Here is a 14,249-nt window from a genome sequence, read left to right on the forward strand (position 1 = left end):
ATCAATTTCAGTTTGGTTTGCTCATAGAGATCTCCAACATTGCTGTCTGTGGGAATGACGTTTTTTTTAAAATCACAAACACAAAAAGTGAAGTCTGTTTCTGGACCTTTTGGTGACTCTCCATTTGGGAAAAAAAGGTTCTTTCCCATTTCCATTATTTGTAAAACTGTTGTCTTTTTTTGAACTGTCAAATGCCGAGTGCCACCACCATTCTTGGTCCTCACTTGTTGGTATCCATTATGGCCAAAGTGAAGCCATCCAATTTCAATTCTCCTGGCTGTTTTTTCTGCGGAAACATTTTTGTGTCTTGCCATTATATTACTTTCCCTAGGAAAGACACTTGCTTTTCCATGGAGAGCTTTACCAGACTTTGAGCCCAGCTTTCTTGCTTCTATTTTACTTCTCAAATTTTCTAACAAAGATTCTTTGTTAGAGCAGGCAGCTGTTTGTTGACAGAAAGAGACGACAGCCAGTCGGTCACCAAATGAACCGATATACCTTGCCAGTTGTTCATCATTCATAACTGAGAGCACAGACTTGTCAATCTGAAAATACAGTAAAAATTTAATTTTATAGATTAGTTTTTAAAAGAACATAAATGCATCCATGAATTCATAATACATTAATTAACCATCTATATTAATTAACATGTATTTTAAAACATCTAACAACATTTATGTAGAAAAAGTCACATCTCTTGATTTACGTGCCATGCTGATTTTAAAATGGAGCTCAGTATAAACTTTCAGGGTGTAAATAATCTAACAACCTAGCTAGTGTTTACTGGTAAATTCAATTACATTTAGTAATTGTTGCCCAGATGAAGCTCTTTCACATAACACATATTTGCATCTATTTCACATACAATACCTGATAATTAATAGGAACAATACAAAAAAACTGAATTATACCAATAAAAGGGTTCAAAAAGTTTATATCCTCTTGATTAGTTTGCTATGTTGCTTGATGATGATTAATAACTCTTTGTATGTTCACTTCTGTGATAGTTGCACATCACAGAAATTAGAGATTGATATATCTCTTTTGACAAATTACTTAAATGTTCCTCATTTTGTAAGTTTTGGTAAATGTTTCTGCTATCAATCCTTGAGATCCAGCTTTTCAAAAATGTAATTTAAAGGACTCACAATTATTAGAAACGGTGCAAACATTCAGTGATGCTCAAGGCAACATACTATATTAAACTATAGTAAATTTTTCATCAGTTTATGGTCTGTGTAATTTATGTGAGAGAAAATATTTTATGTTCTATTTCTACACATTAATCATTACAGTTTACACGTCACCTTAGAATTATAAGGTTCTATCTGCATTCTGAGCACTTTTGAGATATTAAGCTTCAAAGTTTATGCATTCCATAGACTTCTGTATATAGAACCATTTTTGTTTTCTAAACAAAGGCCCCAAAATGTACATGGCTTACAAAAGAAACATCAAATAATGTAAATAAGTTGTCACAGAATAAGAATATGTGAATAACTAAATTTTACAAAAATGTCAGATAGAACCTTATAATTCTAAGGTGACCTGATTATAACTTGATCAAAAGAATACATTCTCTGGGTTCTTAATATAGTGTGTTGACTTCTTCATTATCAATGGATATGTGTATTGTTTGTAATAATTGTGTATGAGTCCCTTACTGTTCTACTGTAAGTGAAAAAAAATGGTTCTCAGCATTAGGCAATGTAGGACACAATTAAAATGTGCAGAAAATGCTGGAAGAACTAAGAATATGTAAACTGAAGGATTTTGCTTAACAACGGTGGGGACTTTTATGTCTAAGGACAAAGAAGGAACTTGCAAACAACTCAAAAACTACAGTCAATGGTCAATGACCATTCAGGAAGTCAAAGATTATAAAAACAACCAGGGGGTGCACATTTCTGAAACAGGTTCAGTTCATTTACGTTATTGTAATGTAAGTATCTTCTGTTATACCTTTACAAGCTATTTTACAGTTCTAAAACAATGCAATGTAAACTATCTCTATTTTTGCAAACGTATACACTCCCTATAAGGACCCTATAAGTTAACTTTTATTACTAGTGAACCAGTTAATTATTGAAGGTATGTACATTATTTCTGATTCAACATGAGACTTGGCATGTGGAAAATTGCATGTGGTGATATACTGACAGCCTATGGTTGCCTTGGCTAGCAATAATTAAAACATAGTCTAGGCCAATATGTGGGTTTTAAGTATATGATATTAATAGTTTAACTTAACGTTAGAAATACACGGGGATACACGTCAACACCTTTGGTTGCATAATTAAAAGTAGCTTTAATTTACATATATTACCTAAGGTCCATTGGCCTTTAATGAAACAATACCCACCTTATCCCTTTTCATGAGGTTGATGTCCTCCTCTGGAATATCTCGTGACCTTAAAAAGTTCTGTAGATCGTCCTCCATCACAGAGCTACAACAATTATTGTTATTAAATTGTGGTAAGTGTAATCACGTGAAAGTTTGGTTTATTGTTCTATTTAAATAGTTAAAAAAGACTTTAATATATGATAACTTACCGCGAAAGGCTGACCTTTCCCCATTCAGTCACGTTCATCCAAGTGATGCTGTTATACCGTACCAACACAAACGAGAAGCACCGCGCAGAGACCTCTCGCGAGAGGGAACGCAAAAAAAAAAAAAAAAAAAAAATTCCTACTCCGTTTTTTTCCTCCCACCCAGAATTTTTTTCCCACCACTCCGATTTTTTTTTACACCACCCCGATTTTTTTTTTACCCACCCCTAAATTTTTTCCCCACCACTCCGATTTTTTTTCTACCCACCCCAAATTTTTTTTACACCACCTCAAATTTTTTCCACCACCATGACCTTTTAGGGGCTCCGTACTTTTCTGTCTCATTATTGCAACATCTCTCTCTAATAACTGCATTAATAACTGCATAAAGCCGAGGACACACTTTAAGGCCGGTTATGAATGTAATTTGATACTTATGACTGATAATGCCCAAACGCGCGTTCAGCGCGTTCAGTCTGTGTTCAAAGTCGGTGTTTAAAATCTGCTGCAGTCGATGAAAACAGTCAGAGAATGTGTCAGCTAGTCGTGTGTCCCCAGCATTAGTCTGCTATCAGTGGCTCAAACCTCCGTTACTAACTCTAAAATGACGTTTTGGAATTAGCAACGGAGGAATGGGATTACATGCGTAAGAAATTAGTCCTACATACAAGAGCGTTTTAATGACAACAACTTTACAAACGTCTTGAAATACATAATCTAAACAATGTTTCGAGGTGTGGTAACTGTAGTATAAGCGGAATAATTGACTTCAGGCCGTTGAATTATTAGAAAAATAATGCACACCGAGGTGTACTCCGCTTCGCGTCGTGACCGCATTACCACCTCGGGTGTGCATTATTTTTCTAATAATTCAACGGCCTGTCGTCAATTATTCCTTACTTAATGCACAGGTAGTTCCAGTCAGTTTGATTACAGTTCGAAATTAATCCGCTACTATAAACATTGGTAACCATAGTAACACAGTTACACTTGCAAACAGAGTGAGAGACGCATATGAAAACGTTTATTTAGGTAGGCTAAATGGATGATTTTTGCATATCGTTTAATTTGTATGGTGAATATGGCAATTTTGAGAAATGGGCCCAGGCACAAGACGAAACAGAAGACTTGGAGAAGACGTTGAATGACAAAAAGCGGCACAAAGAATTAACACCGGCAGAGCTGGATAAGATCGAAGACGACAAAGATGAGGTCAATACGAAAAAGACAACTAAATGGGCAGTTAACACTTTCTGTGACTTTTTGCGCCAAAGACAGAACAATTGTGATTTTGAGACTACTCTGCTTCTCTTTTAAATGAGACATTGCGGGAGTTTTATGCCTCTGTTCAGTCTACCGCTGGACGCAAATACAGTGTTGCAAGTTTGCTGTGTCTCAGAGCAGGTATAAACCGTCACATTACAAAATACAACATCATAAGTGATAAAGACTTCAAGTCAAGCAATGCCGTGTTTAAATCAGTTTTAAAGCGCTACAGGAAAAATGGAAAAGACACCAGCGTTCATCATCCGCGTATTACTGATGGTGCATTCCAGGCAACCTGTAACCCGTGTTTTTCCAACCTTATACCCGTGAAAGTGCACTGGAACGGCAGTCAAACCCGTGACTTCCCACCCGTGAACTCGTACTAGATCGATGTACTCCCAGTTACGAGCTCTGACGTCACATTGCCCGCAAAACCATACAAAACAACAATGGCAGCCCCTACGGATGCAGTCTTTCTGCAGGCGGTTACGGTGAGAATACACTTTAGGACAATATAACGTTGCAGTCAAATTAATAATAATATAATAATATTGTATTGTTGATTATGTATTACAATGTTATGTGTCTGAAACAATAAGTATGTCGTGAAAGTATATTGCTGCATTGTTTACATCTAGCTACCACAATTCCTTGCGCTCAGGTAGTTTGGCGTGACTGGCCTGGAACGCTACAAAGTCGTGAGTCGTGGTTTGAAGTCGTGATTTACGTGCTCAAAAACCTGCCTGGAACGCAGCATGAGTCTGACTTGGAGAAAATTAGAAATGCACCTGCACTCTCCCCTTTCACACCCACAAGACTTGTAAGAAAAGTTTGGTTTGACATACAGCTGTGTTTTGCACGGAGGGGAAGAGAAGGAAACCGTAACCTGTCAAAAGAGTCTTTCGTACTCCGGCAAGACGAGAATGGGAAAGAGTACCTGACCCTGGCGCATAACCCAGAGACAAAAAACCACAAGGATCCCACTGCATCGGATAGGGAAAATATACGAGGATTTATGTTTGCGAGCCCCGGCGACCCACTTTGTCCTGTGAACAGCTTGAAAAAATATCTGTCAAAGTGTCCAGAAAATGCCGGAGCGTTCTATTTACATCCGAGACGCATCCCTCTGTGCAAACTCGAGAGCACCGAAGTGTGGTTCACCAGGGAGCCGATGGGGCTCAACTACCTTGGCAATATGCTAAAAAGTATTTGTGAAGAGGTTGGTAATAGATATTTCGTTTTTGCCCATGAATTTAAACTGTTTTTATATTATTTTCCAAATCTAAATTACTTTAAATTCTTGTTGTTCAGGTGGAAGGTATCTCACAAATGTACACAAACCATAGTTTGCGGAGCACTGCCGTTGGACGACTCTCTGATGCAGGACTAGAAAGTCGCCAGATCATGTCAGTGACAGGCCACCGATGCGAGCCGAGTTTGCGGTCATATTGGGTATATTTGTCAGAGAGGAGGACATGGAGTGACATACTGACATCTAGAACCTCAACAAGCAAAGCGAAACATAATTTCACCTCCAAGCCTAAACCTGAAATAACCCTACCCTTTTCCATGTCTAACTTCACGATAAATGGAAATGTGGAGTTTAATATCAATTAATGATGTTAATGAAAATATAATGATGAGTAAAACAATCCCCTATTGAAATTTCCAACTGTTTTTTTATTTTTTTATTTAATTTATTGCATTTCAATAAATGTAATGTGTCTTTATCATGGTTAGAGACGCCGGTTTTATTTCACACTCTACATAATTCATTTAAATAAATGACATGATTAGTTCAAATAAAGATTGCCTTGTCACTGCCAGTGTTGCCTGTCATTCATAAATAATTTTTTAACTTGGCAAATAACCAAGGTATAAGCGGGATAATCCACGGCTATTTTTTTTTTTTATTTGATTTGATTTATTTGACCATTTTGTTTAAAATACGATACATCTTTGCATCATACATTAAAATCCAGACACAGTCTTTGACAAAAAAAGGGATTTTCTCAGCTTTTTGCTCAAAATGTTGCTTTTTTATGAAACTTACCCACATTAATGTGTTGATAAAAATGAAGCTACAATAAAACTGGCTGCCAACTTAAAAAAAAAAAAAAAACACAGATGAGGAAACAGTTAAAAATAAAGCTCAGTCACGTAATTACGCTGGAGTCCTGTGGAAGTCTGTGCAGAAACTACACTTTCACAAACCGCACAACGTCTTTTTATCCTCGACAACTTTTTCTCTCTAGTTTAGCAGTGCTTTTGAAAAGCCTGACGTGATCTGAAAACCTCTCAGCGCTTGACTTCAACATTCTCTCGTTCCCTCACTGCCGCTGTGGGCCGACTGAACTGATCAGCTCAAATAAGCTTTAAAGTGTTGTTGTGGAGGCACTCAGATGTAGATATCTGTCGCAGTGTGATGTAAAATATGGGCGGAAGTGGAAAACAAGTCATTTTGGCAGCTTGGTTTCAACAAATGCTGTTCAGTTAGGATGCTTGTTTCAGGTCTGAAACTTGCGATATGTTTTTATAGTGCAATGACCTCTTATAAGTCAAAAGACCAAAGCGAATGTGAATCCTCATGTCATGACCTCTTTAACACTGAGGATTTTGCCGTGTTTGTTACCAAAGGCCCCTGTGGATCATTGTTGGCAATGCTTTCCTGTGCCTGATGAAGACATGAGGGTCGAAACGTTGCTTGAATAAATTCTTTTGGAGCAGTAATTTTCAGTGTGCGGACTTCACACTTCTTTATTTGTCTATATCATTCAGTTGTCCTGCGCCTGCGCCAGATCTGGGTGTTTGGGATGTGCACACCATTTTTGTATTTTTGATTCTTTAGCAATGCTTTCTGAACACTGTAATAATGTGAGACTGAAACATTGTTTTCTTTGTGACGGACTTGTTAGCAATAATGACATTTAGTTATGACCTTCTTTTATTCCCAGGTTTCCTGCAGTTTGACTAATTGGAAATGAAAAGTTTTGGTATGTCTCCGGCAGTGGTCTGGTGTGCACAGATGGGGACAAACCGGAGGATTTCTTCTTTGAGTTTGTGGAGTATGGACGGGTTGGCATCAAGGGTCAGAATGGCAAGTACCTGCGTGGAGACCAGGGAGGCACGCTGATGGGCGATGGGTTAAGCGTGGACGCCTCTTCCCTGTGGGAGCACTGAGTGCTGAACCAGAGACACAAACACACACTCACTCAGAAACAATCAGTTCTCGTACTGACACCTGTTAAACTAATGACTTTCAGGAGAACGCTGTTCATTCATGTTCTTTCTTCAGTCTTTTTTGTGAATAAGTGAAATATGCGTGGTTTTATCTGTTTCTTGTACTGTGAATTTTGGTGTTGCCCTTTGTTTCATGATAAAAAATACAATATTACACATCACTCCTTGCAGTGGCGGATCTAGAATTTTCTAAAAGCATGGCCACAGTCGGGCCACCCTTCACAGAGAGCGGCCAAGCTTAACACAAGTCATGCACAATTCTTAAATCAACGAGGTTTTCATACATTTTTCTGAGTTTCTTTGCTGCTGGCTCTACCGCTTTGTTCATTAACTGTTATTTATTAAACTACTACAATAACAGCTTAATTATTTAGAAAAAATAAAGCTTCTGTTTTCACTGTTTTTGTTCTGTTTCTGTTTTGGGTTCCAACAAGAATATTCATGAGCATATGATAAAATAAAATAACTACAGCTTAATGTTGTTCTGATCATGTTTTATTTCAAATCTGAGTTTAACTCTAAAACTTTTTTAGACCATGTCATGTGATTTTGTTTAGAGGAGACTAAAATGCTAATAATAGTTGCTCATACGACATTATTTTGTAGTGTTCTACTGTGATGAAAGCTATTTCGATTAGCATTATAGCTGGGATTAGCTTATTAAAATACCTGTTATGAGTCTTCTTCACTTTCTGTGCGAGAGCGCCCTCTGGCTTCGAGTATGAATAGAGTGGTTCAGATATGACTGAACCTGAAAGTCTAATTCGCTGCTGGTTCCTTCGAGATTTTCCTATGGGGTTTTATAATGAGTTTTTCTGATTTATGTGTAAAATAAAGCCTGTGGTAAACATAACTTCAGTATACTTTGACATGTTGTTTCTACAAAGTAAATTACACATACACATAGCGAAAACGTGAATTTTGAAACAATTATGTTCATTTTTGAAAACGTATGCCTAACTAGAAAAGACAGCTGGGGTGTGAGTGTGTGTAGTGTACTTTGTACAACAAAACATCAAAGTATCGTCAGTTGTTAACCACAGGCTTTATTTAATTAAATTTTTTATTGATTTTCCTCATAAATTGAAATCACAGCGAACATTAACGCTGTGAACCATTATAACGCCTTTAATCAGTTTCAGTCAAGGTTTAAACAACTTAATAACCCCCTGGAGCACTTTTATCATGGATAGATGGACTTTTTTTGGACATTTTTTTTTATATATCTCTGATTCTCTGAAAACATGATGTCATATACATCTAGGATGGCTTGAGGGTGAGTAAATCATGGGTTAATTTTCATTTTTGGGTGAACTATCCCTTTAATGTCATAATTTGTACATTTTAAGTAATAATTTAAACTTTTCATCTAATAATTATGTATGTCAAAAATTCAACTTTCTATTCCATAATTTTGACTTACCAGAGCATGTTTTCTTTCTTATATGGTAAAAATGGGCTTCCATAATATCCTCCTCGATGTGTTAGAAGTTAAATGACTACGCCACCATTACAACCTTAAGACATCAAACATATCACACAGGTTTATTCAGTTAAATGAAATAGATGGACACTTTTGCTCAGGATGTGAAGTCTCACCACTTTTTGAAACCAACGTACAGAAGACATGCAGTGCAAAGAAAAAGCATCTCATCTTCATAGTCCTGACCAGACAGGGCCTGCATCTTGTAAGATGACGTACTTAGTTCAGACGTACTTAGTACACGTAATATTTTTTATACATTTTGATAAATGCCGCCATCCCCTCTTGACCGTGAGAGTCTTTAAAGCGTTTCTTTTTATAAGTTTGCCAAAATGTATGGTGGCATAATAATATTAATTATAAACTCCAGTGGTGAAGGCAGTAAATTAACTTGCTCACTGCAGGCTATAAGGTGAGAATCAAGATAATTGCCCATCAAGATAATCACAGATGAACACAACTTTTATGAATCGCGAAGCCTGAAAGCAGCTGCCAGAAGTAAAAACACGTGTTATACCGACTTCAACGTCACCATCACTAAACTTCCAACAACTCTTTCAGTTTTTATCTAACAACATTTTCCCAGAATGTTTGAGTTAGAATAGTTTGTAAGAGCACAATTATAACCATAACAATGCTGTAAAAGCGGACTGAGTTTACCTGTTCAGCGTGATGACGTGTAATCTCCTCGACAGAATCTGTATAGTCACATTTAGCCACTTGTTAGCAACAAGACACATAACAGCTTAATATAAATCTCAGGAGTGGGGTAATAGTGATGTATTTTATGTCGTAGAATAAAACGTGAAAGTGTCTTGAGCTCGTGTTCACCACTGACCTTATTTCTGCCATTTAACCAAAATCCCATTTAAAAACCCATTGACTTCGGGAACTGCGTTTTGGCCTACAAAGTGATGTCATTTTTGCACCACCCCTTTAGACGTCCTGAGAGGAGGAGCTGAACGTCATTTGAGTCAAGTACCACTTGATTTATTTTGGACACTTTTATCACCATGGTCACTTTATTCCTCTTCTTTGGACATTTTATGTTAAATGCCCAAATGTGGTAAAAAACGTAACGTTACGATTATAACGTAAGACTATAGAAAAAATGACAGACGTTAGCTTCAGTAAAGTTAGCTTCATTCATTGAGAGAAAGGAAGGGGAGGGACTTAGGCTCTCTATTACATCAATATGAAGGTTTACAATTTTTACATGAACCATTTCAAATGCACGTTTACTAATACCAAACTATGGTTTTGTTGACAGAAGATGCTAGAGAATTAGAGAATATTTGACTCTTTTTATTTATTTATGTATTCCCTTTTATTTATTTATTCCCCATTTATAGAATATATTCAGTAGAATGTATGTTGGAGGACCATCACAATCAAGTGTTAGCAGATATTAAAGGGACATTAAGTAGGATTTTCTCCCATCTAGTGGTGAAATTGTATTTTGCATTCAAACGAATAGCGCTCTACAGCGCCTCGCTTTTTAAAATGCGTGTTGCATCTACGGTAGCCGTTGTGTACCAAAAAGCTAAGCTTCTAATAGCACTTCATCGAGTTTTCCTTTGGGTGAACTGGTTTGTTATTTCAAACAAACTGCAACTTTGACACAACGAACAAACGAATGTTAGTTTTGAACAAACAAAACTTACAACCTTGTTTTTAGGACCTTCTCTACTTTACTCAATAGCTGCTATTCATCAAAGAGCCTGTTTAACTTTTAACTATACAGTAAATGTTCTACTGTCTATAAACTAATAAAGTACACAACCAAGCAATGAAAAGCTTGTAATTAAGACTGTAACATTGACTTACCTGTCGAGAAGAAAGCAGGCAACTTCAGCGTCTCTTTTGAAAGCTTTCTCCTGCATTAGCTATCCCGAGTTCCTGACATTAACCCTTCACTGTAAAAAATGTTTTTTTGGTGAAGTAAATACTACTGAAAAAAACCAATGTAATTTACATGAAAAAGTTAGTCCAGGCAAGAATTAAAAAAACTAAGTAAATTCCATATCAGTACTTAATTCAAGCGAGTAGAAATGGAAACGTAAATATTAACTCAATAAAATTAAGTAAAAATTACTCAACTTTTCTGATACTGGGGTTCCCATCATGCACTGGACCTTGAATAATTAATGAGGTTAATTTTTCACTGTTTTCCAGCTGTATTTACACTGTTTTATCATTGCTTTTGTTGTCAGGATTAGTAACTTGCCATTTTGTGACATTTCAAGTAAATTTTCTGCTCAAAATGACACATTCAAACACAAAAATGATCCATCAAATGTTACCGTCATTGTGTATTGTCTACGAAGTATTGAGGTACTGTATTTGCATTCACATGAGACTTAACATCTGACATGATGTAGTATAAGTTACTTAGATAATCTAAGTAAAGCACATACTATAAATGATTGGTATAATTCAATATTATTGTTTGAGTGAAATGTAATGCAAAGGAATTTTCAACTAAATCGATATTAATCAACCATTTACTAGCCAAGTTAAAATGACTTATTATCTTTGTTACTTTCACTTAACTAGGTTAAGTAAAGTTTACTTAATTCCATATTTCAAGTAAATTTAACTTAAAGATTTCTAATTAAAGCTACTGATGAATATGTTTAGGTTTTTACTTGGCAAACTTTGTAAATTTACTAGCATTTTCTGAGTGAAAAAAATTAGCAAGCTTTTTTCAAGTAAATCTTACTCCAAATTTTTTACAGTGTTTGTAATCTCCGATCACGTTTCCATTTACGGTCTATTTTGGACTTTTTCTACGACGAGGACTCCTTATCCTGTGATTCGGCATTTGTATGGTCCTCCATTATAAATAACCGTGCAGTGCAGCCTTTTAAACTTGCCGCTGCTGGGGCAGTGACGAGCGCCTCTCTCTGCTCTGCGCCTCCGCTTCTGCTGGTTTCAGTCACGTGACGCTGGCTCTGAACGAAAGCGCGTTGTGGAAACGCGTTGGCCTAGTACTTTTTGTCCCTCTCTGCTATTATAGTTTTTCAAGATGGCGGAACTACATGGAAGCCTCCGTGGACCTACCCGTCCCATGTATATAAAGATAATAAATTATTCGTTTACGAGGATAAGTCAGATCTTTGGCATAGCTATTTGTACACCATTGAGGACATATTTATGATTAAAAATATTGCTTTTAGATAATAAAATACCTAAAAAGCTACTTAATGTCCCTTTAAGCAGACTGTCTACTAGTACTCTAATGACTGATATGGAGTTGCAAATTTACTTAATCAACAGAATGTAAAAGTAGTAGTTTGGTAAGTTAGCAAAATTCTAAATTTTAGCATTTTTGTTTGTGTATATTTCAAATTAATCCCCAAATGTTTTTTCAAACTTTTCTTCTCCTATAGGCCTATAGCCTAATAAAAATTGTGCAAGTGGGAACGCATAGTATATGGTCTCGCATTTACTTCAATACAAGTGGTCCTGCTGTAATTTATTTCCTCGTTTCAAACCCGGAAGAGTGAAAAGAATCCACTCGAGGAGGAGCTGCTGGATGTTTGTTTACCTGTCTCAAAGTGAAACCGAAAGTAGTCGATGACTGTAAAGACGCCATTTTGGAAGATAGAAAATCAGCAATCGCTTCATATGTGACAGTAAGTTCGTTAAACTTTTCACACCTGTAATATCGATAGAGTAGGCTATTGCGTCTAATCAGACCTTACGACGAACTCAAATCAAACACATGATAAAGTTGAAAGTTACTTTCGCTATAGGCCTACTTCACAACACGTCAACTGTAACACTCATAAAATGGTTAAACTTACACTTTATTTTTCCTTTAACAGGAGAATATTAGTTTAATGTTGAAAACTTTGGTTGGCTTTAAATACGTATTTTATTATTTTTATAATCTATATTATAATGTGTGTTGAGTGACGCAGTAATAGCTGGGGAAAGAAAGTGTGGTTACGTTTAAAAACAAAATATTTGCTTAATGCGAGACGACAAACGGATTGTGAAAAACACCTGCAAGAGTTCAGCAGTGTCATTAAAGTGAAGGTGAATCCAGTGTTTAAACGCTGTGTTTGAAAGTGTGGCCGACATGTTGTTCTACAAGCACACACTTTCAAACTGGAGACAAACTGTTAATGCTGCGTTAAAGTGAATTAAATGCAATTTAAATAAAATGTATCAAAATTCAGTTGTATTTTGTGCATGTCCTCTATCTCCACATACAGGCCTTTAAATAAAGTGTCACATCAAGGAGGAAGAGGAGAACCATGCCTGTAAAATGAGTGTGTGTAAGGAGAGAGAGGAGGAGGTGTCTGTTCACACTCAGAGAGCAGCATCTCCAGGATTCAGCTGTGTGTCTATGAAGAGTAACAACTCCAAGCTTGAGCCCCCTGATCTCAGTGATGGACCGTCTTCAGGATTCAGCTGTGTGTCCATGAAGAGTAACAACTCCAAGCTTGATCCCCCTGATCTCAGTGATGGACCATCTTCAGGATTCAGCTGTGTGTCCATGAAGAGTAACAACTCCAAGCTTGAGCCCCCTGATCTCAGTGATGGACCTGCTGTGACCTCTGACACTGTGTGAGTATCATGAAGTTCAGGGCTGTCTGGGCAGTCAAGATATTATATTGGTTCATCGCCTCTAAAAAAATGTTACCATGCATACAGACAAAAAAAAAAGAAAAAAAAAAGTGTGTGTATGGCTGCACAAATAGTTGTTAAAATAAAGGGCAAAAAGACTATATAAAATATGTATCCAAATTGTATGTATTTATAGAAAATAGTCTTGGAATCCAGATAACTAGTTAGTCTCATTAGCCTCTCATCTGGCGATCCTATTCTTAAACATAGACTGGAAAATTACATATCCAAACTTAAATGGATGCTGAACTTAATCTGCTGCTTTACATTTATTTTTCTTTTCTATTAATATAAAACCTGTGCCTGGGCACCTAAAACTGCAAGTCAAAGTAGGGATGGGCGATATGGCCTAAAATCCATATTGCGATATACATTGCAGCCTCTTGCGATAACGATATATATCACGATATATAAATTATAATAAAACCATTTCAGAACAGGTTACACAGACCTTAAGGAAAGCCAAACAACTGCTAAATTTATTTTTTTTTTAAGAAAGAAAGAAACGGTGTATGTAGTTTTGAGAACATTTATTGTGCAAAACTGTAATTATACAACATAATGTTGCAGATAAATAAAATTCACGTAAACTAGCTGCAGAGACTTTAAGTAGCCCTAATGTTTATATTATGGCTAGCAACTTATGAAACCCCAAATTCAAAATTAGAATGTTGTGAAAAGGTTTTCATAAAGCTGTAAGCCATAATCATCAAAATTATAACAAATAAAGGCTTTTAATATCTCACTTTGCATGTAATGAGTCTATATAGTTTCACCTTTTACTTTTGCACGATATTCTAATTTTTCGAGGTTCACCTGTATACGTCAACTAAAGAAAATGCTTCAAGTATAAAAGTTTATTTACATTAGTGCCATGCCATAGACAGTAAAAAGTGCAAAACAGTGCAGAAGGCACCAAATGTAGTTTTAGTTAGGCTATTTTCTTAAAGGACACAAAAGATGCAAAGAGCAGAACAACTGATGTCTTCTCAGTTAAATAGCAACACAACAACGAATCTTAAAATCGGGCACACAAAGATGTGTTTACACCATAGACTGTAAATAATAGGTT

General features: G+C 36.4%; 1 protein-coding gene across 1 annotated transcript in view; it reads left to right on the plus strand.

The window, feature by feature from the left end:
- Positions 1-12,101: 12,101 nt before the first annotated feature.
- Positions 12,102-14,249, plus strand: part of LOC308687991 (NACHT, LRR and PYD domains-containing protein 3-like) — an 84,406-nt gene continuing 82,258 nt past the window's right edge. The window contains exons 1-2 of the mRNA XM_081360807.1: positions 12,102-12,177; positions 12,763-13,117. Of these exons, the coding sequence (XP_081216933.1) occupies positions 12,816-13,117 (302 nt within the window). The 5' untranslated portion in view covers positions 12,102-12,177; positions 12,763-12,815. The remainder of the gene's footprint in view (positions 12,178-12,762; positions 13,118-14,249) is intronic.

Source organism: Scardinius erythrophthalmus, assembly GCF_964197995.2.
Source record: "Scardinius erythrophthalmus genome assembly, chromosome: 1".
Classification (NCBI taxonomy): domain Eukaryota; kingdom Metazoa; phylum Chordata; class Actinopteri; order Cypriniformes; family Leuciscidae; genus Scardinius; species Scardinius erythrophthalmus.